Genomic DNA, 22509 nt, shown 5'->3' on the forward strand with positions numbered 1-22509 from the left:
CAGGATGAAATTGCATTATTCTCCAGGAAAAAATTACCAGATAATCCAGCTTTATCATGGCATTTTACTGTTTTAAAATAAGATAAGATTTATGAATGAAATAATGTCTAACAACAAGCAGCATGTAAAAACCAGGAATCATAAAAGGCACTATCTGTTTTTTTGAGATTGGCAGGACCAGTAATGAAGTCCAATATTTCATAGCTCAGAATGAAGGAATGACATGCTTCTACTTTTCTGACTTCTTTGTGGCCCAGGAATAAAATATAGTGCCTTCCTATGAGAGTCTGGTTAATAGATGGTTGCTTAGTGCAGCTGAGTCCCCTGTCTTTAAGTCACAGATATATAATTACTCTAAGCCCTATACTTTCTTTAACAAGCCTTCAATTCATTGAAAATCTTCCCCTGCTTCAGCAATCTAGTTTAGTTAATGAATTACTTATTTTCATTTCCCATGGATTTGAGAACCTTGACTTGCTACAGATGCAATACACCCTTGAAATACCTTTAGTCAGTCAAACATGAGAGCAAATGTCTGGGTTCCATCCATTCATAAGATACACCCATGGGCTGTATGAAATAAATCCATATGCTGCTTCCTTGTTTCTCACTCCTCATTGAGAAACAATTTCCAGCCACTGCACTTACAAAGTGTTCCAAGCGTGAAAGGTTAGAAACACATTCCTGAATCTGCAGGCATACTGTAAAAATGGTAGAAAAAGACGCAGCTTACATCTCCAGTTAGCCTCACTGGCAGGTCAGCTAAAATCATCCATTTTGTATCTGTTTGGCCTAAAAAGGGGATTTTGCACCTTTCACACCAAGCACTCCATGCAGTGACAAACCCCATAATTACAGATGCAAAATAATTATTGTTGATCTTCATTGTGAGTCTCCCACTAATTTTAATAATGATTCAGGAGAGGAGAATGGTATTCTAAATATAGATGGTAATGCACAAAACAGGGGATTAGATCTTCCTTACTACATGAATTGGACACCTGAAAAACCTGGATTTATTTTCAGGAAACTACCTTTTTAGCATATGTAAAGATCCAATAAACCCACATCTCTGAAGTGTCTGGCAGCAGCTTCATACAGCTTGGAACTGTGAATCAGTGTCGATGACATCAATTATTGAGAGAGCATAGAGCAAGAAACTTCAGTAAGCAAGGTGATCTGTGTGGAAGACTACTACGCTTCCACCCTGCTTGTGTAATTTTCTACCTACTCACAGGGAGTTTAAGAAAGAATATATAATAATTAACTAATTTAATAACATGCTGTGCCATTTTGTGCCCACTGCTGGTTAGTTCTGTCCAGGCTGCTGGCACCCCTGCCTGTGTTCTGTCCCTGAATTTACACACCTGTGACTGAGGACCTGACTGAAACGCTCAGAGCAGCTGGAGGAAGCAGCTCCCCAGCCCACCCAAGAGCCATGGCTGACACCACAGCATTGGTTTGCAGGTTTCCAGCTTGAACAGCACTGAGTACCATCTCAAACACAGCTCTGGGTGCTACCTGGCCCTCCACAGAATATTTTAGAGACCCTTCAGTGCAGGCTGGGAGCATGAGTCCAGCTCAGAACAACAGAATAGCACTGACCAGCTTGTTTCACTGTCAGTGCTTCCTTAAAGCAGAAGGTCCAAAAAGGGAGCATAACAAACTCCTCATTGAGTCAAGCAAATGACCCCTGCTCTGGCTCTTAAGTTTTACAGTTGCCTCAAATCTGTTTTTCTGCTTGTGCTGCATTTCAGAGACTGAAATGCTGAACAGCTCTCTGCTTTTTATGCTGGAGAGAGAGAGGGAACCATGCTGCTTTGGTTACACTGCTTCCTTCATAAATATGCACTATATTCTACGTACATGTTCCACAAAAAGTTGGGCAGTGAAGTTTTCTAAGCACATTGTTTCTTTCCACGTTATCTCATTACCGTAATGCCTTTTTAATATCATCATTGTAGTGCCTTAACCATGTGTCCATGCTACTTCAGAAAGACAAAGAGCACAGTGCTTGTAGCTTAGCAAGTGAAGCAAGGGCTCCACGGTTAGGTAGCACACAGGCACTGTAGCAAGTATGGCTGTTTCCCTGCTTCCCTTCATCCCATGGGCCTGGGACTGTGCTACAGCAAAGTAGTGAATGAAGATCTGATTACAGGGCAGAAACAAGCAAGCCCTTAGCAACCTGAACAGCTCCAGCAGAACAAAATGTGTTTTATCAGTTACATGTTATCAAGAACAGGAAAGATGTATCAGTTCTCTCTGCTCTTTCCTATCATCAATTGCACCAATACATAACAGGTCTGCGGAGATGCATGGCAGGGTGTAATGAACAAATCTGAGTATTGCAACACCTCTATGAATAGTGGTGGAGCTGCTTATATCAGAAACAGAGGAGTCAGCTTACAAAGACACAGCAGATCTACGTTCTTGCACTGAGAAGCATCAAAATCTATTACAGTAGCAGTGAAGCAAAGGGCTCAAAAGAAAAAGCATAAGGCAAACAGGACCATTACTGGTCTGAAGTTCTGAAAACTGAGCAAGACTGATTTTTTCAGAAAGTTTCCACATGACTGGATCTTTTAATACACCACTTAGGCTTAGTTATTTACTGATTTACCACATATAGTTCTGCATAAAGAAATAAACAGTTGAGAGGAAATCCTCCTAGTGCCTAGCTGTGAGCTAGGTTGCAACAGCACTTGAAACAGTTAAACTTACATCTTTTCCTATGCCCAGCTCTAGAGAAGAGAGAAATTTAACTAGGAGCACGCAGGAGGGGAAGCAAAGTACAGATTAATCTAAGACACTGTAACAGCAATAGATGTCAGGATGCTTTCTGGATCAATTATTTCCTTCCATTAAATAACATCAGCTCCCACCTCACAAAAGAGAGCCCCTACTATCAGCAGGCAGTGTTCATTTCACAACCATTTCTTACTCAGTAATATGGTGGAGCAGGTAGTTGTATATAAAACTATTTATCTTTTCTGTTAAAATCCTTACAGAAATTACACAAGAAAAAGAGAAATCAGGAGACACAAAACTCTTAGTTTATTTTAATTATTATTCTGCACAGTTGCTTCAGGAAAAGAGAAAGTATCTTCTGAATAAATTTTTCTTTTCAAAAACTCAACTGCATCTTCATTTTTCATTTCCTGAAACTTCTTGTTCTGGATCTGTAAGAAATTAAAAGGACAGGGTACATTATTTCTATTGTCCAAACAACCCTGCCCTACAAACCAAGTGCTCAGCAATGAGAAGGCCACAGGAAGTTGCAATCTGAAAACAAGTTCACTTGAATCATTGTGTCTATAAAAATCAGGGAAATAAGCCAAAGACACATAGGTTTCTCAGGTACAAAGCAATTCGTGGCTTGAATTTTTTTCCCCTTAACTAATAATTTACTGATAATGGTAAGTAGTAGCTTGTCTTTTAGAGTTCCTCTCTCTTTTCTCCCTAGTGACAGAACCACTACCCTCTAACTAGGAATTATACACAATTACCACTGTGGAGAAAGCCCACCATTCCTAGTGAACCTTCATGCTTTGTAGAACAAGGCCTGATCTACCAAACATCACCGTGCTGCTAACAGAAACAGGGACAGGGCAGGGCTCTTCTCACCAGAATCACATGATAGCCCAGTTTATTTAGATGCCTCTTCTTCATTGCCAGCTTCCCCTGGGGGTGTGTTGTACCCAGACAGAAGGCAGACACAGGAGCAAACAGAAAAGCCAACCTGCAACCAAGGAAAGTAGGGAAGACTTCACTGTAAAAATGCAAAATAATAATTCATAAGACAATGATTCAATGATGTCCATTAGCACTGCAGAATATACATGCGTCCTGACAGGCAAAAGTATCAGGATTGCACAAATTTCATTATCTTCTTCTTTCTTCAGGTTTAAGTAATTTAGACTCTTTTCTTCCACGAGCTTCACACAAGCACCAGCATCTACCCAAATACCTACAGCAGAATTAGGTACTCAGATCTCCACTTCTCCCACAATGAGAAGGAAATAGACCATCCAACATTCTCCGTTAATTTGACAGGTTCTGCGTTTGCTTTGATCCTTTGTTAATGACATTCATAATCAGTCACTTCCTGCCATAATAACCTATTGGGATGGGTGAGGAAAGCTGAATGCCTTGGAACACTGAGTTTCTGTTACACAATTCACTAGCTCCCCTTTAATCAAAAAGCAAACAGTACAAAATACATTGCTGTGCAGTGATCCAGCACATAAATGTTAAGCATTATCCAATTCTGCTTAAGCATTACTTAAATGATATATATCCTGCTTCAGTTACTGAGAGGTCAGTCTTCTACACAAGATTAAATTAATCACCTAAAATGTGGACATCATGATTCTTTTTATACAAATTATATTTCAGTATCTGAATTAACTGACATAATATATCAATGAGATGCAAATTTTTGAGAATTGACAGAGTATCTGAATATTTAATTGGACAAACACTTTAAAAAAAAATTGCTACCTGCATTCATTACAAGAGTATCAGATCACTGTGATGTTTCCTGCCTCCTTCTCTGAAATGTTAAGTGTTAGCCTCTGTGAGAAGAAGGTATTGAGCTGGATGAATTGTTGCTCTGCACTAGCATGGCAACTTTTAGCTATTCTGGTGAGCACAAATAACAACTGAGCCACCTACTTTACTTCTGCAAATCAGTGAATCAAAGAAGTAACTGGACAGGATACATGCAAATAAAACTAGCAGGCTAGAAAAAATATGCAGTAAAAAAACCACCTCTGAACACGTGGGTCAGGATGATCATCTGTTGCAGTTATGGGGAGCACCTTCTTTCTGTCTGAATCCATTCTGATTTCAAAATCTGAAAACAAAACAACAAAACATTTAACTCTGCAAGAGGTTAAAATTAATGTTGCCATTTGAACCGATTAATTGTTCAAATTGTTTTCAAATGAACAGCTCATTTGAAAAAGTTAATAGACACCATCACTGGTCTACTGGTCTGTTTCTAATTGCTGTTCTCTAATAATTGAATTATTACTGACAGCTTTCCTTCCCTGCAATGAATGTAAAGCTATAGTTTGCCCATCTCAAGAAAAAAATATTTGTTTCTGGAAACTGCAGATTTAACCTTATAGAGTGAAATCATTATTTAAAGAAACTACTCTTGATCGCAGTCTGTCATGCCTACTCAGATTTTCCCGCAATCCAATTCCTCATTAGAAATATTTATGAATACAAAACCAAAAGAAGTCATATCCCGTTTTAGAAATGAAAGTAGAGCCTACATCTTAGCCAGAACTCCAGAGAAGAAACAAGAGAATGAAAGAGAAGAAATAGAAAATAAGGCAGCTGCTGTTTGGCTTTCTTTCTAACATAATTTGGTAGTAACATGTCAACTCTGTCAAAGTTGGCCACATTGGATTTATGTACAATAAACATGTGCTTGCTGATGCCTGAAAAAAAATTCCAAAGCAGCTTTGTAAACAAGAGAAATCATAAAAGTTTTAATAAATTGACTTAAAAACTTTAATAGAAGCATCCTTAGAAGTAGATTCACCAATCAATGACATAATTTGTTAAATTACTGTATCTTCAAAGTGTTAAACTTTTAATCACTTGCACCCTATTCAAATTTATTTCCATCTCATCATTTTGAGGATTATTAATCTGTATTAAAATAATATGACATTAATATCACTTCATACCAATATGATATTTGTATGGCAGCTGAACATTTTGCAGAAACATGTTCTCATCTCCCAGAAGTTCTATCAGTGCCTCCTGAGCCTTTCTGAGATTCAGAGATACTAATGAGGACATATTCTCAGTCGGCACAAAGGCAGGCTTTGTGAAAGAAGGGCTGTCAAGTTCCATACACGTTTTCACACAGCGAAGCATCATTGTGTTTTGTTCCTTAGGATCATCTGAAAAAGGATACAATAATTATTACATGCAATATATTATCCCACAGAATTTTTCATTTAATTATCATTTATAGTCTGTTCTGGCATAGCAAAATCCACTTGACTACTCTAATAGCTGTACAAAATTGTACTGTGGAAAATAAATTCTCCTACAAACCATTCCAAGGTCCTCACTGCAGCTCAGAGCAGTCCAAATCCCACTTTTACTCATGACTCCAGGTACTAAAATTAATTTGCAATGGTTAAGACTGCCTATGTTTAACTGCAAACCTACTGTTAAACTGTTGCCACCATGGGGCCCAAGACAATAAGCTTGATTCCTTAGAGCACACCCACATCACTCAGATCACCATCACTACATTAGCTTTGTCTTGAGGACTTCAAATTTAATATTAATCATGCTTGTGTTCTTTAATTTCTAATCTGCTAATACAATTACAACAAATTACATTCACAGGCAGACATCCTGTTTAAAAGAAGAACATGACAAAGTAAGGTCTGACCTGGCAGTACAAGTTCATCCTTGCTGTCCTTTTGCAGCAGCTCATCAAGGGCACGCTGGGGAAGATATCCTAAGATGCCCAGTGAATACACTGCCTTCAGCAGCTCTATGTTGGAAATCTGAGGCAGACACTTGTTCAAGCAGCTATGAAGAATCTCAAAAAACCTTTTCCAAAAGGAGAAGAAAAGTATCTAAGTACACAAATAAGGCTACATGAAGTACATATTTCTATCAAAAATACAACTTAGAAATCTTTATTATCTTGTATCATTGTATTTTGTGTTAACTAACATTAGTGTTTGATTCTTACTTTGAGGATACAGCTACCTATCAACAGATTTAGTAACATGGTCAGTCTAGAACCTGTTTAGTCTTTCAGTTAGAGGAAAAAAAATATTTAGAAAAAATATTAAAAGACACAGCAATTAACCTTACAGATGAATGAAAGAGGATTATGAGCTCTTTCACAAATAAAATTAAATATTAGATGCCATGCATTACTCTGTAATGACTATGTAACATTATCAGGCACTCCAAAGGAAAACTTACAGATGCTTTTGGACTCTGGGAACATGGTTGAGTCGTGAATACACTCGAAGAACAGTCAAAAGGTTTTTCAAGTTAAGGAAATCAGGGTCTTCTGTCACCTTCTCAGCAAAAACATCCAGCAACTCAGTAGGCTGAAAGCCAAGTGTCTCACAGGCAGAGAGGAAAAGGATAATCTAAAAGAAAAGACAGTTTTATAAGTCAAAAAAAACCCAATGAAGTTGATCCTACCTGTTGATTTCATAGAAGACATTTCAAATGAAAGCAAATTTTTCAAAATTTTTGTTTCTTTACTTATCAATAAATAGAACAGCATTTAAAAATGTAACAGCTTCATCAGATTAGTATTCATAAACATTTGTTCTCCAAAGATCAAGGACAAACATGAAGAAAGGTAAGATGGAAGCATCAAATACTCTATTAGTATTGCTATAAATTGTTTGGTCTCAAAAAATTTACCTGTCTTTTGTCCCAAAGGTAGGCAGTAGAATGAATGTAGTCTGCTAATGCTGAAAACAGTTTCACATTACGGTACTGGACAGTGTGACAAGCTTCCAGAATGAGAATTAACTGCCGAAATGGAACATCATGGACATTTTCTGCAACAGAAGATCAAGGAAGGACAAATTATAAAAAGCAATGGGAGCTGTAGGTTGGAGACATTGAGACATTGCAGGAACAGTTTGGTTAAGGGGTGGAGGAAGGGAAAAATATGATAAGAAACTGTGGAAGATTCTGACTAGATAGGCAAAGCTCAAATGAGCTAAAACACATTAAAAAACTGAGAGACAGAAGAAAGCAAACTGAGCCAGAATCAAGCTACAATACATCAATCAGCAAAAGGGAACATATTAACAAAATAAGTAAGAAGACTGTGTTCCCAGGATGCCTTCTGTTCCGGGATTTTTGATTTTCAGCATGCACCAAAAAAATGCTGAAGAAAGTCACTGCTCCCTCTGTGTATGCCACCTGGCCTATGTGCTGAGTGTGGTGGAGGTCCTATGGGAGAAGGCAGGATGTGCAATTAAACATTGTGCCTTAACATATATGAATGACCAGGACAAATAACAACTGTACAAGCAGCCTCAACACTTCTGGGTAATTTCTATTAAGAATGCTATTTTGCTACTTTCATGCTTTTTGATACACAAATTCTTATGTATTTTAAGCATGAATCAACACATACTGACCACATATACTTAAGCAATGTATTGGAAAGGTACAGAGAGAGGTGAAAGCATTAGCTTTCATTTAATATTTTTGTGGGATACAGCATGAGGCTATTAAGCAGTACTCAATAATTAAATCCAGTAATCAAGGAAATGCTATTTTCCCTTTAGTTTACCAACTAATTACACAAAGTCACCAATCCATCCTGTAAGTTGCCAATTTCCAATTCAGATTTGTTATAAAATTTTATTTGAAATCTCTTTTCCTTGCTAAATTGAATTCTTTTTCTTAAATCCTGTGTACAGAAAAAATTAAAGAAAAATATGTAAGTCAGATAAATGTTAAGAAGGGCAGAGATGACAAGAGCTATTTGCTTTTATTATTGATCAGTAATTTTCTGTCCTGCTGCTTGTCAAATGGCTCCACATAACTAAAATATCCTGTAAAACAAAGACGTTTCCTGAGTTTTAAAGGAAATCAGAAAAGGGAGATGAGACAATAATTAGAAAGAATTTGGTATAAGGAAGGGAAATTTAATTAACATATTTTTTTCTTACCCTGGATCTTTTTACTGCAGGGATTCAGGATTGGAAGAGAACAATAATTCATTGCAGCAAGAGCCAAAAACATACGCAGCGCATTCGGAAAAGTCAAACCATCTATTTCTCTCAGAACTGCCATCTAAAGTGAACCAGAGTTTATTAAATCCTTCATTCTTCAGGTATATTATCATTGCTTTCTGGTGAAGACATTATCACCAAAACTTTCCCAAAGTCCTTAGTTCAGATTTATAGGAAAGAAAAAGAAGCAAAAAACAGTAAAAGCATATAATAACTACTGTCAATTTCTTAATACACAATTATAGCAGGTCAAGTGCTCCAGAAATGTGTCACTACACAAGTTCCCAGCAATTTGCCTTTATAAGGTTATTTTAAAAGAAAAAAGCCTCATTAAAGGTCATTTCCAAATAAGGTGAATACACATCTTCTACCAACTTTTAAGAAAGAAGCAGAAATAAAATAGACACAGTTAACTTAAAAGTTCATAGCAGTCCAATTATGGGTTTGCATGTGCATGAAAACTGTAAGCCTCCAAAGTGATTTAACAGTATGTGAGTAGCCTGTATTTTACATAAACACCCAGCTATGAATGTGAACTGAGGCAAAGAGAGTCAGCTCTGATGCCAGAAAGGAGATTTCATTTATCAAATTGATAATGACATTGATATAAATGACAGTAAAAATGAAACTACAAATTATATTGACTGTTAAAATACAGTATTTTCACTCACTGTATACATATCAGAGGTTAAATACAAAATGCATCTATAAGAAATTGCCCTGTAAAAAAATAGCACCCTGTAGGCTCAGAATATTACGTGCTCCCTGTAGTTAACAAGTGCAAATGTTATTTTCCTCTCAGTTTTATGATATTTCATGAATGCTATTAAAACCTCTGATGTCAGAACCCTACACTTATGTGATGAAAACACCAGTAGGCCCTGTTTGAAAGAAGGTTTCCAAAAGGGTTTTTAAATCAGGGGACAAATCCCAGTAACCCTGCCATAATACCTACAGCCTGCTCCCAGCCACTGTATTTCCCAGGGGACCTACCACATATACAGGAAAGCAATATCATGAGCTTGGGGAGCTCTGGCACCTCACTGCCTGCAGTCCTCCTGCCCTGTACAGTTACTGGACTCAGCCTCATCACAGACCCCTTTCCTGTCACCTTCTTCAGCCACAGGCTGGGCAAGGGAACCAGGAAAGAGCCTGTGAGTGCTTCTATGAAACACCATGTGGCCAACCCAAAGAGGTGAGGGCACTGCTGTTTTACTGCCTCAATTTGTTTTATTACCAGCCTCCAAGTATAAGTTCCTCCTACAGACAGAGCTGGACTCTGATGCATATAGCAAATACAGTTACCTTTCTATTACATTTTCTCTTTCAGTGTCTGCAAAGAACCATACACAATTTATAAACTATGCAAGAGCAGAGGCTTTGTGGGAGTAAAAATGAGCCTCCAACTAACTTTACCTCTAATTTCTTTTTCAGAAAAACTGGAGCATCTTTTCCCAGGCATTTCATCAGGTTTTGCAGAATAAAGATGTCTCTGATGCTTGAAATGCGCTGCTCCACTAGTAACCTGATGGAGAAACACACACAAGAGCTCTCCTCATTTCAGCACAAACAGGTAAGTACCCCCATTTTCTTCACTGATGTAGCCCCAAAGTGAAACCTGTAATTCCTTGCTCTTCTCCCATCTTCCTTTTTTTGAAATGCTGACAAGTCTACATGACATAGCTGCGACACAGATATTTTACACATGAAAACAATTCTAAATGCTTTCTTAGTGTTAATCCTGATAGATGAATTGTTGTTGCTAATACACTTAACAGCAGGGACCCGAGCAGACTGCACAAGCAACAGTGCAAATCTGAGTGCTGTTAAGCCTCAAGGAATTAACAACCTTCTGCAGAAAAAGAAAACTGCACATTTTTATCTTTAAATCATCAATGCACAGGCAAGTTCTGAAACAGACAGGAAACTCAGGAATGGACACAGACAACAACTGGATGCAAGTGAGGAACAAAACCAAACAAACAGTGCTGTGGGCTGAAGAGGAGATAACAGAGATTGTCTGCACAAGATGAAGATGCACCCCTAGCACCTCCTCTTCTGACTCAGTGGGTGGCATTGTAATTGTTAGGTCTAAACCACCCTTAAATATACCTGTACAGGTAAACATACCTACAAAAATATTAAGTGTCACTTTCTAAGGCAGTGCACTGCCCTGAAACTCATCCCTGCAAATGGGGCAGAGCTCCAGACATCAGGACAGAAAAGTGTAGATGGCACTCCTGCTTTCCACCAACTTTTAAGAACTGTGTACCTGTGCTTCCAGGAGAACTGGTTTTTGGGTATCACATCCACTTTCTCAAAGCAGAACATGATACAGGGTCAAAAGTACGAATCCATGGCAAGTTTTGTGATAGCCTCAGTAAAATCAATCTCATGGGAAAGAGCATTTCTGGTTGCACATATAAATCACATGGGCCCAGAAAAAAAGCCAAAGAAGTAATTCTGATAAATCACTACACAGAGGGCTTGCTGGACACAACTAGTCTTCATCAAAGTTTTCAATTACTAAACTGCCAGAAAATATTCCCAGGCTCCTAAACAATGCTTTTCATCATGAAAAATCAGACAGGTCCCTAAGTAAGATGGTCTCATTATCTCCCATCTGCATACAGATGAAAAAGGGATAGATATGTGAAGGGACTTGATCAACATCACAAAAAACCTGCACTGGTGGAGCTGCAGTCAGAACACAATCCCCTGCAAGCAGTCTAGCACCCTTTACCACTGGAAGCCCTCCTCCTTGAAACTGCAAAGACAGTGCCAAAATTCACTGTCTAACACAGCTCTAATGTCATGGGATCATTTAAATCCTAAAACCACAGAACATATTTTGTGTGCAGACATACCCTGGATGATTTCTAACAGACAAGCATTTCAACAACATTTAAATATGAAGGACACGTGAAAGATATATTTTTCTCACTGTAATCCAGCTTGAAGAGCGCTCACATTCTTGTCTTTATCCATCCCTGCTAAAGTAGTTGCCAAAACTGAGATACATCGGTTATCAAGTTGATTGAGCTTCTCCTGTTAAAAGTTTTGACAATGTCGGATTACTTCAAACCAGTAAAAGTTTCAGAAAAGAAAAACTGACTACTTTTAATCTGTAACTGCCATTTTCTTTCCCCCCCGAAAAGTCAATTTACAAGGTTTAGTTCTACAGAACCCACAAGGTCTCACATCAGTCAAACTTAGTTGATTTGGAAGAGGTAATGATTTTTGAGATTTCTGCTCTCTTTTAAATCCAAAATCAGGCAGTGGTTTCAAAAGTTAAGGAAATTAGAAGCACACACAAATGAATTACGGGAACTGTTTCCATGGACCATCAGACTAAACCAGGGATGTAACCCAACTCTCTCTGATGCTGCACAGCTTCCCAGAATTACCCGCTGGTCATTCATCCCAAACGGAGGAGCAGGGTTTTCCCACGTACCTGGCACACCCTCACCAGGGTCTGCAGCAGGAGCGTGTTCTGCGGCACGCCGAGGTTCACCAGGGCGTGCAGGCTGAACACCAGGTCCCCGCGCGTCATCCTGCGCGCGTCGCGCAGCAGCTGCTGGCACAGCTTCACGAAAGCCGGGTGCTCGAAGATCAGCTGCCTCTCGTAGCGCTGCTGCTCCTCCGACAGGTTCTTGTAGAGCCTCCAGGCCATGGTCAGAGCGTTTGTGTAGTGCTTGATGGAAACAGCCGCCTCTGCAGCCAGGTCCAGCGCGTCGCAAGGACAGGAGCACTTCTGGAGGCTGGTAAAGAACGGGTCACTGTGATCCACTGCACGCTTCGCTTTGAAGCTCCCAGCATCATCCAACTTTTCAACTTCCAATGAGCTCTGGGAAGCCTTCTCGCTCACCAAAGCCTCTGCACCTGTGCTACAAACATCTGTCTTTTGAGATACAAATCGAAGAGATGATCCATGCAGAGAAGGCAAAATATTTAAAAGTAATTTCCTGAAGTTCACATTTCCTAAGGGATCCCTGTATCTGCCAATCCACAAAATGTGTTTTCTTGTTGTGGCTGAAGATTTGGGAGTGAGCACGGAACTGTACCTATGCACACATCTGACAGTATTTAACAAATAACTTATTTTATTATTCATTTCTGCTAATGTCTCATGAACAGATTTGAAACGCCAACTCAAAGTAAGGGATCCGATGACATTCTACCAGTGGAAACAGTCCTGGAGAAACTGCACAAGATCACACATCTGTAGAAACAATTAAAAATTAAGGATTAGTTACCAGACTTTCAACTCCCCCGGTTTCAATTGCCAAATCTGCACAGTTTTACAGGAAGGGAGAAGATTTGGTAAAAGACCCCCGGAAAATGATTTGCAGAAAGGCTTTTATTTGGTCTCTACATTTCAGGCAAATATCCCAGCACAAGGGCAGCTCTTGCTTCCTCCTTGCTGCTCTACCTGCCAGCTCTGCCGGGAAGCAGAGTCTTTTCCTTAAGGACCTTTCCCCAAGCACACGCGTCTCCCGCCAGGGCTCTGGAGGGTCCCTGCAGACTTTCAGCAGCGGGTAACGGGATCCCACCCGCCAGCCTGCCCCAGCCTGCCTGCCATCCCACGGGACAGCCGCCCTCCCGCCACACCCGCGGGCGCTCGCTCTCCCGGTGCCGGGGACAAGCCGCTGGCTTTCGGAATCACTTCCCGCTGGCCCTGGGGGCGCTGCCCAGCAGGGCGGGACAGTACACGAAGACAGAGCTCTTTCGGCGGCTCCGCAGCGGCTCGGAGCACGCCGCAGGAACGGCGGCGCTGGCGCCGGGCAGGGCCGGGGCTCCCGCGGCCGCGTTACCTCGCACGCGCACCGCCGTGACACCGGGCCCGGCGCGCCGCCAGCTCCCGGCGGGCCGCGCGGGACGGACGGCGCGGGCCGAGGGACAAACTACCGCGGCTCGCGGCGCGTTGCTGAGCAACGCCAAAGCGACCGTTGGAGGGCGGCGCGCGCATGGCCAAGTTCGTGGTGGCGGGTGAGGGGAGAGCCGAGAGCCGGTCGGGGCAGCACCGGCGGCGGTGGAACCTTGGACCGGGCAGGGCAGCTCCGGCAGCGGCGCCTTGTACCGGGAGCCGGGCGGGGCAGCTCCGGCAGCGGTACCTTGTACCGAGAGCCGGGCAGGGCAGCTCCGGCAGGGGCACCTTGTGCCGGGAGCCGGGAGCTGGGCAGGGCAGCTCTCCGTGCTGCAGCAGTGGCCCTGTCTGCAGGCTTACCCCCGTGCCCCTTTGCGGCTCTCCGGGAGCCGTGTCCGCACGGAGCGCAGCCTCAGGCTGTCCCGGGTCAGCGCTCCCCCTCATCCCGCCGGTGAGGCGTCCGCATCTCTGCTGCTGTGGCCCCAGGAGTGGCCTCCTTGGCCCCTTGGACGCTGGCTCGGGAATGTTTTTCACCTGCAGAATTACTCTTCCTTAGCTAGCTCACAATAAACAATGTTTGGTCTTTTAAGCCCGTATCAGTGAATGACAAAACCATCCAATTGTGCTGCTGTTGCTATGTTTACAGGTAAGGCAAACTGCCCTTACTATGCCAAAGCTGAACTCCTGGCTGATTATCTCCAGACTAACTTGCCCAGCTTCAGGGTTCACAAGATTACTCAGCACCCTGACAAGTGGGAGGTAAGAGATTGTAAATCAAGTAGCTGGTAGGTGCTCCAGTGCTCTACAAACCAAGAAATGTGCTTATCTGCAGTATGTTTCTTCTTCTCCTGTATAAGTAGTTTGCTCTGTAGATAGAGGTGCTGCAGAAGCATCTCTGGCTGTGAGAGCCAGGTAGAGGAAAGGTTACAATGTTTTGAGCAACTGACATCTCTGAGTTTTACTACAGAAAATGGGCACAAAGTGTGGACCAGCCTCAACTCTATTATGTCAATAAAAAGTTCAAGGTGGTTTTACTTGCTTGCTTGGTTTTCTGGGGTATTTTTTAAAGTATAAATGGCCGTTCAGCCTGTAAATCTTTTGCTCGCTGTGATTACATATACCTTCAGAGTTCTTTCTTGTCAAGAGCCTTTGTGGCATTCAAGGGCTTTGAATTACAGTGGAAGTATGAAGTTAAATATCACATATTTGTTTACAGTGTGGATGGGCCTGTCTGAGTATACTTATGTCATAGATATGCTGCCTATAAGGCTCTGAAAAAAACCTGCAGTCTTACTCCATGAAATAGACAGTACTGTGGTATTTATTACCTTGTGTATTTTGCTTTACACCTCCACCAAGTAACTCAAACAGTTAAGTGAGAAGCAATTAACCTCTTCACCTTACTTACCTTCTGTGGCTCAGTAAGAATCCTCAGATTACTCTCTGCTTCACAACATTGCTGTCTTCTCTACCACTAAGACAACTAAGTGAAATCCAGACCTGGAGGTGAGCTATCCCACTGTATCACCGTACCTTGCTTTGTGTTATTCCTGCATTTTGTACCCACTGGGAATTAAATTCTGAAGCACCTTGTAATTATATATTGAGAGGAAATAGTAAGAAATGCTTGTAGTTGTAATGTTTAAATGTTATCAAATGTGATGTATTAAAACATCTGGTGGGGATGTCATCAGCAGTGGCTTCATGACATTTGTGAAACAAATGGATGGAAACACAGTCAGTCTCCTATCATTTGGAGAGAACTGTTGGACCGTGGAGGGAAGGGTCAGCTTCTGGGAGGACTGAATGATTTTCTGGAATATTCTCAGGTAATAAGCTGCCTTTAATACTGTAAGCCCATGTTGTACAACATTGTTGTTCCTTTTTCCTCCTTCAAACATAAAATAAAGCAATTGTTAATGTTACCTTGATGGGTTTGGACTGCCGTTTGCTTAGGGATCATCCTTTTTGTTCTTAGAAGTTTTATGGCATCACTTCAATGATGCTGAGTGATGAGATGTTAGCCATTGCTGAGGAGAACCTGCAGGCACATCTTGAAATTGTAAAAGAGGATGAAGAGATTAAAAGTCTTATCAATCCTATGCAGATCTGGATTACCAGGTGAGAGTGAAGAGAGTATCTGTGAACTTTTACTCTGTTCGGAAGAATGCACTTTTTCCTATCATATATAACATGTGTAACCATCTGAAGTTAATCACAAATCCCTGTAATTTCATGAATTGACTTGATTCTGCACCCTCGCTATTAGTATTTAACTTAGCAATTAGTATATGACTTAGAAATAATTTATGGTTTTGTTATGTTCTACACCAGTTCAAAATGAGGGGTATGAACAGGCATCTTTGGACCTCAGATCAGTTTAGGGAAAAACAAGTATAAGCTAGAAATAAGCAAGAAATTTTCTAGCAAAATAAGCTAGAAATTTTATGGTGCAGCTATCTTGCATTAAATGTTGTTGGAAATACTAGAGTAGGCAAAGAGTAGGTCTTTGCTTATAGAAATTCCTGTATTTCTAGTGGTCCTAATAGAGCACCTTTAAAAATGGTGGTTCTATAAAGACACAAATTTTAAGTGGTGGCATTGACTGAAATGCACAGGATGGAGAAGACTTCAAATGAAAGGTTTCAGCAATGAAAGGAGGACCCAACTCTTAATTCTTAACCTGTTAAAATGACAAAAGGAGCAGTAAAGGGTACAAGCTAATGGTATCTTTTAAGTGTAATCTAGTACAAAATAAACACCTTTGTGTTTATGTAAACTTCCAAACAAGCAGTGGTTCATTGTTAACTGTAACTTTTCTACATGCTCGCTTACCAGTGCATCAGCTCCAATCTGTTATCATCTGATCCCGCTGTTGGCAAATGGAGAAGTGTTTGGGATGACCACAGAAATCAGTATCCATCTGCTTGACACTGAGCAGTTTAAGGAAATGCTTCGCGGTATTGTAATGGAAGCTGAAGACATGGCATTCCCACTTCTCCGCAGTATTTCAGAGCACACAAAAACAGATCAGGCTTTTATTGATGCTGATGTTATCATTGTTCTTGATGATGTCCTCTTAAACCTTGAAGTCCAATCCCTTGAGAACTACATCAGAGAAGTGAGTGAGATCTGCCAAGTGTATGCCCCCTTGATTGAGAAGAATGCCAAAAGTGAGGTCAAAGTCATTTCATCAGGAAAAACCTTTGCAAACCTTAAGGCAACAATGTTAAGGATGTATGGCCCATCCATTAAGCCTGAAAATATAATTGCCATTTCAACATCTTGGGAAAGTGCAGCTAAAGCCATGCTGGCCAGGAAGCTGAATATGAACACCGCAGGTGAATGTTTATTTAGCATTTGGGGAATTCAGTGCACCTTCAAGAGTATATATTTAATTCCAGAACGCAGTTGATGTGCATGCGGAAGTGCACAGTGGTGCACCCACTGAATTTCTTGGCTGTACACAATGCCAGAGTCTTTGCTTGCTCTGAGATGCAGCCCTGCCACTCTGGTGTGTATTTCATGCTGGAAATATGCTAAGGAAGACAATTGTTTTGCAGATTGGGAACTAGGACTTCAAGATTGCATTTGCACTCTGTAGTGCATTGTTGTTTGGGAGCTGTGAATAAACATGACAACATACTGCTGTGCAGATAATGAGAGTAAAGTAGAACTGTGTGGTAGTATTATTTTGAGGTTAATTAACTTCCATTTTCAGGTCAATTGTTATAGCTTTGTTTTATTTGCACAGTTCTGCACTGCGTAGCAAAGGGGTGCTCTGACAATCTGCTCAGCATCAGGATTCTGTGAGTGTTGCATGGCTAGAACTGGTCATTGATGAGAAGTCTAGATATTTTGGAGCCTAATAAAATAGAAAAGCAAGTTAAGAGACTGAATAATCTATCAACAGGTTATTTGAGAAAATCCTTTTGCACCAAAGCAGGTAGTTTTTTTAATGATAGTTTTTTACTGTTTTTATATTTGTTTTTAGAGGATTTTAAAAGAAATGTAGCTGTATGTTTGCAATATGATTTGACTGTTTTAAGAGTTAAAGATTTACTAGATTTTGTCTATTATTTACAGTAACATAATATAAATTAAAGCTTCTTTTTCAGCTTGTGATGAGGTTTCATATGTTAGGGAGAACTTGGTTGCATTTTTCAGGTCAAATAATTTCTGCTACCAAGGCGGGGCACAGATTTGAATAATTCATTTTGAAAAGGATTTATGAAGCCCATTTTTCTGAAAGTATTTGTCTTTTCACTTTCCTTTGTTGCAGGAGTTAAAGATGTGATTGTTTGGGGCAATATTACTGGGTCTAACTACATTGATTTGTCACATGCAAAACTTTATGGATATGAATGTGCTATTCGGGGCCCTCCTAATTTTCAACGTCCTTTGTTGAATATGATTTATGATAGGTACAGTACAGATTTATTTCTTTCAAGTAAGATTAAATAATTGCTTTTAATCCATGCTTATCTGGGTTGTCTAATAAAACATCAAGAAATGTTTTTGTTTTCAAGATTTGTCCTTACTGATTGGCACTGTACATAAAGGAAAACACAAGTTGAGGTACTCCATCTGCAAAAGAAGTTGGGTAGATCCTAGTGCTGTGCTACTGCACTCTCCTGCCAACTCTGTTTATAACTATATTTTTCCTACATTTTAAATAGATTTCTCTTATATCATGAGCAGTTTAGAAGAAGTGATAGAAGTCCAGGTAGTGATTTTAGATGTCTAGTTTGCATGAAGGAACTTTGAAATAGTATTAAACAGATTTCTGAACCTGAATTACATGGAATAGGTCTGAGCATACTAAAGTTGTCAGTTTCCCAAGACAGATGATTTGGTAATATATGTGAAAAGGATACCTAGCAAGTAGATAGCTTCTTGTGGAAGGAGCAGTAGCAGAGAAAGGGTGGGTGCAGTGAGAGGGCAGCAGATGTTACATACACCCAGGCCTGGCTATCTGGAGCTCCCACTCTGGTCTAGGCTTAGCATTTACTGGAGAGCAGACATTTCTATGTTCTAGGCCTGTACTGAACCTCTCACAGGCAGACTGGTTCGTGGGTGGGTTCTTACAGAAGACAGTAATATATAAATTACATATAAAATATTAAATTACGTATAAAATATAAATTACAATAATAATAGAGGTTAAGACTTGAGTAAATGGCCTAACTTTCACAGCACTTGTAACTTTTTAAGCTACTTTTTGTTAGACTTTTTTCTCTGTCTGTAAAAATGCCTTGCTTTCAGCAGTGATGTTTGAGTAAGTTTTGACTTTTCTTTCCTCAGGTTTAGTTCTTTTTTCTTCAGAAAACTACTCTTCCTGCAGTCATCTTAGTTTGTCATGCTTTTTCTCTCCATGTTTTGTTGGCAGTGAATGGATCCACTCAGAGCTGGTGTCGGCACAGAGCACGCTGAGTTCCCGGGTGTCCCGTTGCAAGGGAATGTTACCTGCTCATGCCGTAGCCTCGGTGCTGCGGTACTGGTACCATGGCTCTCCTTCTGAGGAGATCATTTCTGTGGGAATACTTAGTGAAGGTAAAGCTGGTTTTGCCTCACATGTTCTCTTGTAGCTTTGCACTGCATATAATAGCTTTTCCCCATCTATAATGTTATTTTTAATCAATATTTTTCATTTAATAAAATCTTGTAAAACAAATCGTGTGAGGCTAAGAGTTTGTTTCATCATAGAACTTCCAAATCTAACAGAGCTTGTGATAATGCTCACTTTTCAGAGGCATCTCTTAGGTTAATGTTGTCTTTTTGCAAATGATCTCTTAGTCTTTTCGTTTAAATGCTTTTCTGATGTATGTGTTTTGTGCAAGAACTCTTTATAATTCTTAGAGCCTAGGCTATGAAAATGTGTTCTGCTTGTGTCGTTATGTAAACCAATTAATGGAATATTTCACAGCAGCCATTTAACCCTTATGAAATCAATAATTTTTCCCCTTTTTTAAGATGCACAACTGATACACAATTGTGTTATTACAACACAGGAAAGACACCTGTTGGAGATGGTCCAAAGGAGGGCCTCATAAAATGACCACAGGGATGAATGCCTTTCTTATGAAAACAGGCTGAGAGAGCTGAGGTTGTTCAGCCTGGAAAAGAAAAGGCTCTGGAGAAGAAAAGGTTCTGGAGAGACCTTATAGCACCTTCCAGTGCTTAAAAGTTCTTCTAAGGAAGATGGGCGCAAATGCTTTAGCAGGACCTGTTGCAATAGGAGAAGGGGCAATGGATTTAAAGTGAAGGATGGTCAATTTAGATTAGATATAATTTTTTTTACAATGAATGTGATAAGACAGTGGAACAAGCTGCCCAGAGAGGTGGGGAGATGCCTCAACCCTGGAAACATTCAAGGTCAACTTGGATGGGGCTCAGATACATTTGAAGATGTCCCTGCCCATGGCAGGAGGGTTGAACTAGAGCCCTTTAAAGGTCTCTTGCAGCCCAAACCCATCTGATGCTATAATTCATGCACATCTAACTGAAGTACAAAGTTACAGTAAAAGGAACATTCTTTTTTGAACTGTGGATTGAAAAAGGCAGTCTCCATTTATAATGAGATCTTACCGTTGTAGACTTTTGCAAGTCTCTAGGACTTAGTGTTGACACTGGTGAGGATGTAATCAGAAATAACATGTTTTGTCCTTTTTCCCCCCTCTTCTTCAGGTCAGTTTTGCATTCCTGAAGAAATAATCTTCTCTATGCCAGTGAGGCTCCAGAATGGTAACTGGGAAGCCATGACAGAGCTAGAAATTAATGAAACCACCCAAAAAGTTCTGTGGCGCTTAGCCCACGAGCTGGTTCAGGTGAGGGTTACTTGAGTCTCGTGTATGCCCATTCTGCCACCTATGGGCACGTTGTGATACAACTTTGAGCACAGACCTTTAAGTGTTAGATGTACAAACTGCACACATGCACTTAGGCATGGTAAAGACTGGGTATTTATAAATGTAAGGTAAGGTTTGTGTATTGAAATTAACAGACAACTGTTCTGCCCAAAAGGAGATGATAAAATAAGTTTACCTATGTACATGTTGAATTTGCACCCCAAAGTTCTGCAGACTTTGTGCAAAACAGAAATATTTCATTTAATGTTTCTACATTCTATGTTGATTTTGCTTATATTGTATTCAGAGTATTTCTATGCTAGTATACATATCTTTTGGCATATTTATGGCTGTGACTTTGCATGAATGAAGGCCAGACCTTAATAGAATTAGAGATTTTTCAGAAAATACAAAATCATTGAATACTATTTTCATAATGAACTTCTTGTCACTTAGTGAGACAAAAAGAATTTATTTGTACTATTGAAATTTTAAAAAAGACTGGTCCCAAACTCTACATTCCAGCTTTAATCAGGTTCTGTAATCTTCAGTCATACTAGTAATTTGTAAGGATTACTTTGTTTTAACATATTTTAAGTTTGTGCTAGAAATTAGTGTGCAGATTAAAAGAACGGGTGGTATTAAAATATGCTTTTTCTTCCATTTAGGAAAAGCTCGTTGCACTAAAGGAGATAAATGAAATGCATCCATATGAAGCAGAATAAAAACTCCACATCTTCTCTACTGCTTTTCCTGTCATTTTGCTTTTCAAGTTTCGTCCTCATTCATCAAAAGAAGAACAGATAAACACTAAATCATGTTTTAGTTTTGTTTTTTCACTTTCCCCTCTATTTTCAGGTTGTGAAATTCCTGCTCTTTTCCAATGTTCTCACAATTTCTTTCTAATTTTCATTTCTACAGACCTTTTCCCTACTTTGTTTTCTTTCTCCCTTTCTTCTGATTTTTTTCAGTGCTTTTATATCAGCCTATTCTTTATTATGTTCTTCGCCATTAAGGATGAGCTGAAGAATGGGGGAACTATTCTGAGTTAGATACCCAGAGCCTCTACTGGCACAAAACCTTTTGGTTTTCCATGGTTGGTTTTTAGGAAAGGACTAAAGACACAGTATGACATTCTTGATGAATGCAGAATTTAATTATTTGGCTAACCATGACCTTGTTTAACCCAGACAGGGAATTCCCAATGACATAAGTGTCCTTCCTTGTCTGCTCTCTACCTGTGTGGCACTGCTGTTCTGTAGAGCTGTCCTGTTCCTCTTGTGTCAGCGTTCAGTGCTAAGCAGTGGCCTTCCCACAGACAGCAGTCATGTGCTTAGTTGTGGCCTTCTCCTGTGACATCAGTATCAGGTGTTCAAGTATTCCCAAAGTGCCCTGCTTTATCTCCTTGCATTTTAGGAGGCTAGCAAAAATAGCTCATGTTTTGCCTTTTTTTTTAAACAGAAATTGACACCTTACATACTGGGTCACTTTAGCTAGAGTTTTCTGGAGACTAAAATGCTGGAAATTGTCATATTAAATAAGGTTTCCATTGCCCAAAAGAGCAAACTAGAAAGAAAGTCTAAGCATTGCTGTAGCTTTTGCAGTATTTTCCTCATTAAAAAAATCTGGGAAATCTCTAGGTAGAAAAAAATTTCAAAACCAGCTCGAATGTAACATTTTTAACCTGTAGACCAAATAAAATTTCTACTGCTTTTAATGAGTCTAAGATTTCATTTGCGTCTAACCATGCGGTTTTTTTCAGACCAATAAACTATTGCAAAAACATAGTTTAATGCCTAAAATGTTCATATGAAAATTTTGAGGACTGTCACATACAGTGAGTAGAAGTTTTGTAATTCCAAATATTTTTTTCAGAGGTACTGAAACACAGTGTTTTTGTAATAAAATATCTTCTTAGGAAAAATTGATTTTTAAACAAAAATTATATTTATACATCTCCTTAGTGACAAGTTCATCTTTGATTCCATGTTTTTCATATTTATTTAATGAGTTTCAAGAGAATACTCATGTGTTT

At 39.8% G+C, this 22509-nt stretch overlaps 2 protein-coding genes across 7 annotated transcripts; one reads left to right on the forward strand and one right to left on the reverse strand.

Annotated features, from left to right (window-relative positions):
* Nucleotides 1-3031: 3031 nt before the first annotated feature.
* Nucleotides 3032-13646, reverse strand: FASTKD2 (FAST kinase domains 2). Of its 3 annotated transcripts, none has more exons than XM_064718309.1 (12): nucleotides 13574-13646; nucleotides 12214-12981; nucleotides 11704-11807; nucleotides 10176-10284; nucleotides 8697-8820; nucleotides 7429-7568; nucleotides 6973-7145; nucleotides 6425-6588; nucleotides 5703-5921; nucleotides 4771-4855; nucleotides 3625-3739; nucleotides 3032-3179 (listed from the first exon to the last, which is right to left on the reverse strand). In XM_064718309.1, the coding sequence occupies exons 2-12, from the start codon at nucleotides 12871-12873 to the stop codon at nucleotides 3060-3062; spliced, it is 2013 nt and encodes a 670-aa protein (XP_064574379.1). In that variant the 5' UTR covers nucleotides 12874-12981; nucleotides 13574-13646; the 3' UTR covers nucleotides 3032-3059. The 3 variants fall into 3 exon arrangements, with proteins under 3 accessions (XP_064574379.1, XP_064574380.1, XP_064574378.1); XM_064718310.1 differs by having other exon boundaries at nucleotides 13335-13604; XM_064718308.1 differs by having other exon boundaries at nucleotides 13192-13604.
* On the forward strand, nucleotides 13647-22189 carry MDH1B (malate dehydrogenase 1B). Of its 4 annotated transcripts, XM_064718314.1 has the most exons (9): nucleotides 13647-13748; nucleotides 14273-14385; nucleotides 15321-15455; nucleotides 15605-15747; nucleotides 16465-16967; nucleotides 17909-18050; nucleotides 19016-19179; nucleotides 20314-20453; nucleotides 21143-22189. In XM_064718314.1, exons 1-9 carry the CDS (start codon nucleotides 13727-13729, stop codon nucleotides 21197-21199), a joined length of 1419 nt encoding a protein of 472 aa, XP_064574384.1. In that variant the 5' UTR covers nucleotides 13647-13726; the 3' UTR covers nucleotides 21200-22189. The 4 variants fall into 4 exon arrangements, with proteins under 4 accessions (XP_064574384.1, XP_064574381.1, XP_064574383.1 ...); XM_064718311.1 differs by lacking the exon at nucleotides 13647-13748 and having other exon boundaries at nucleotides 13814-14385; nucleotides 21143-22131; XM_064718313.1 differs by lacking the exon at nucleotides 13647-13748 and having other exon boundaries at nucleotides 13814-14385; nucleotides 15608-15747; nucleotides 21143-22131.
* The last annotated feature ends 320 nt before the right edge of the window (nucleotides 22190-22509 follow it).

Source organism: Zonotrichia leucophrys, chromosome 7 (assembly GCF_028769735.1).
Source record: "Zonotrichia leucophrys gambelii isolate GWCS_2022_RI chromosome 7, RI_Zleu_2.0, whole genome shotgun sequence".
Lineage (NCBI taxonomy): Eukaryota > Metazoa > Chordata > Aves > Passeriformes > Passerellidae > Zonotrichia > Zonotrichia leucophrys.

Excerpts from the sequence above, each read along its gene's own strand:
- FASTKD2 (XM_064718309.1), bottom strand. The coding sequence starts at position 12,873 with ATGAATAATAAAATAAGTTATTTGTTAAATACTGTCAGATGTGTGCAT. Across the intron at positions 10,285-11,703 it reads GCTCTTCAAGCTGGATTACA|GTTACTAGTGGAGCAGCGCA; the intron begins GTGAGAAAAATA and ends TTTCTCCATCAG. Across the intron at positions 4,856-5,702 it reads GCCATACAAATATCATATTG|ATTTTGAAATCAGAATGGAT; the intron begins GTATGAAGTGAT and ends TTTTGTTTTCAG.
- MDH1B (XM_064718311.1), top strand. The coding sequence starts at position 14,230 with ATGACAAAACCATCCAATTGTGCTGCTGTTGCTATGTTTACAGGTAAG. Across the intron at positions 18,051-19,015 it reads TTGAATATGATTTATGATAG|TGAATGGATCCACTCAGAGC; the intron begins GTACAGTACAGA and ends TTTTGTTGGCAG. Across the intron at positions 19,180-20,313 it reads TGTGGGAATACTTAGTGAAG|GTCAGTTTTGCATTCCTGAA; the intron begins GTAAAGCTGGTT and ends CCTCTTCTTCAG.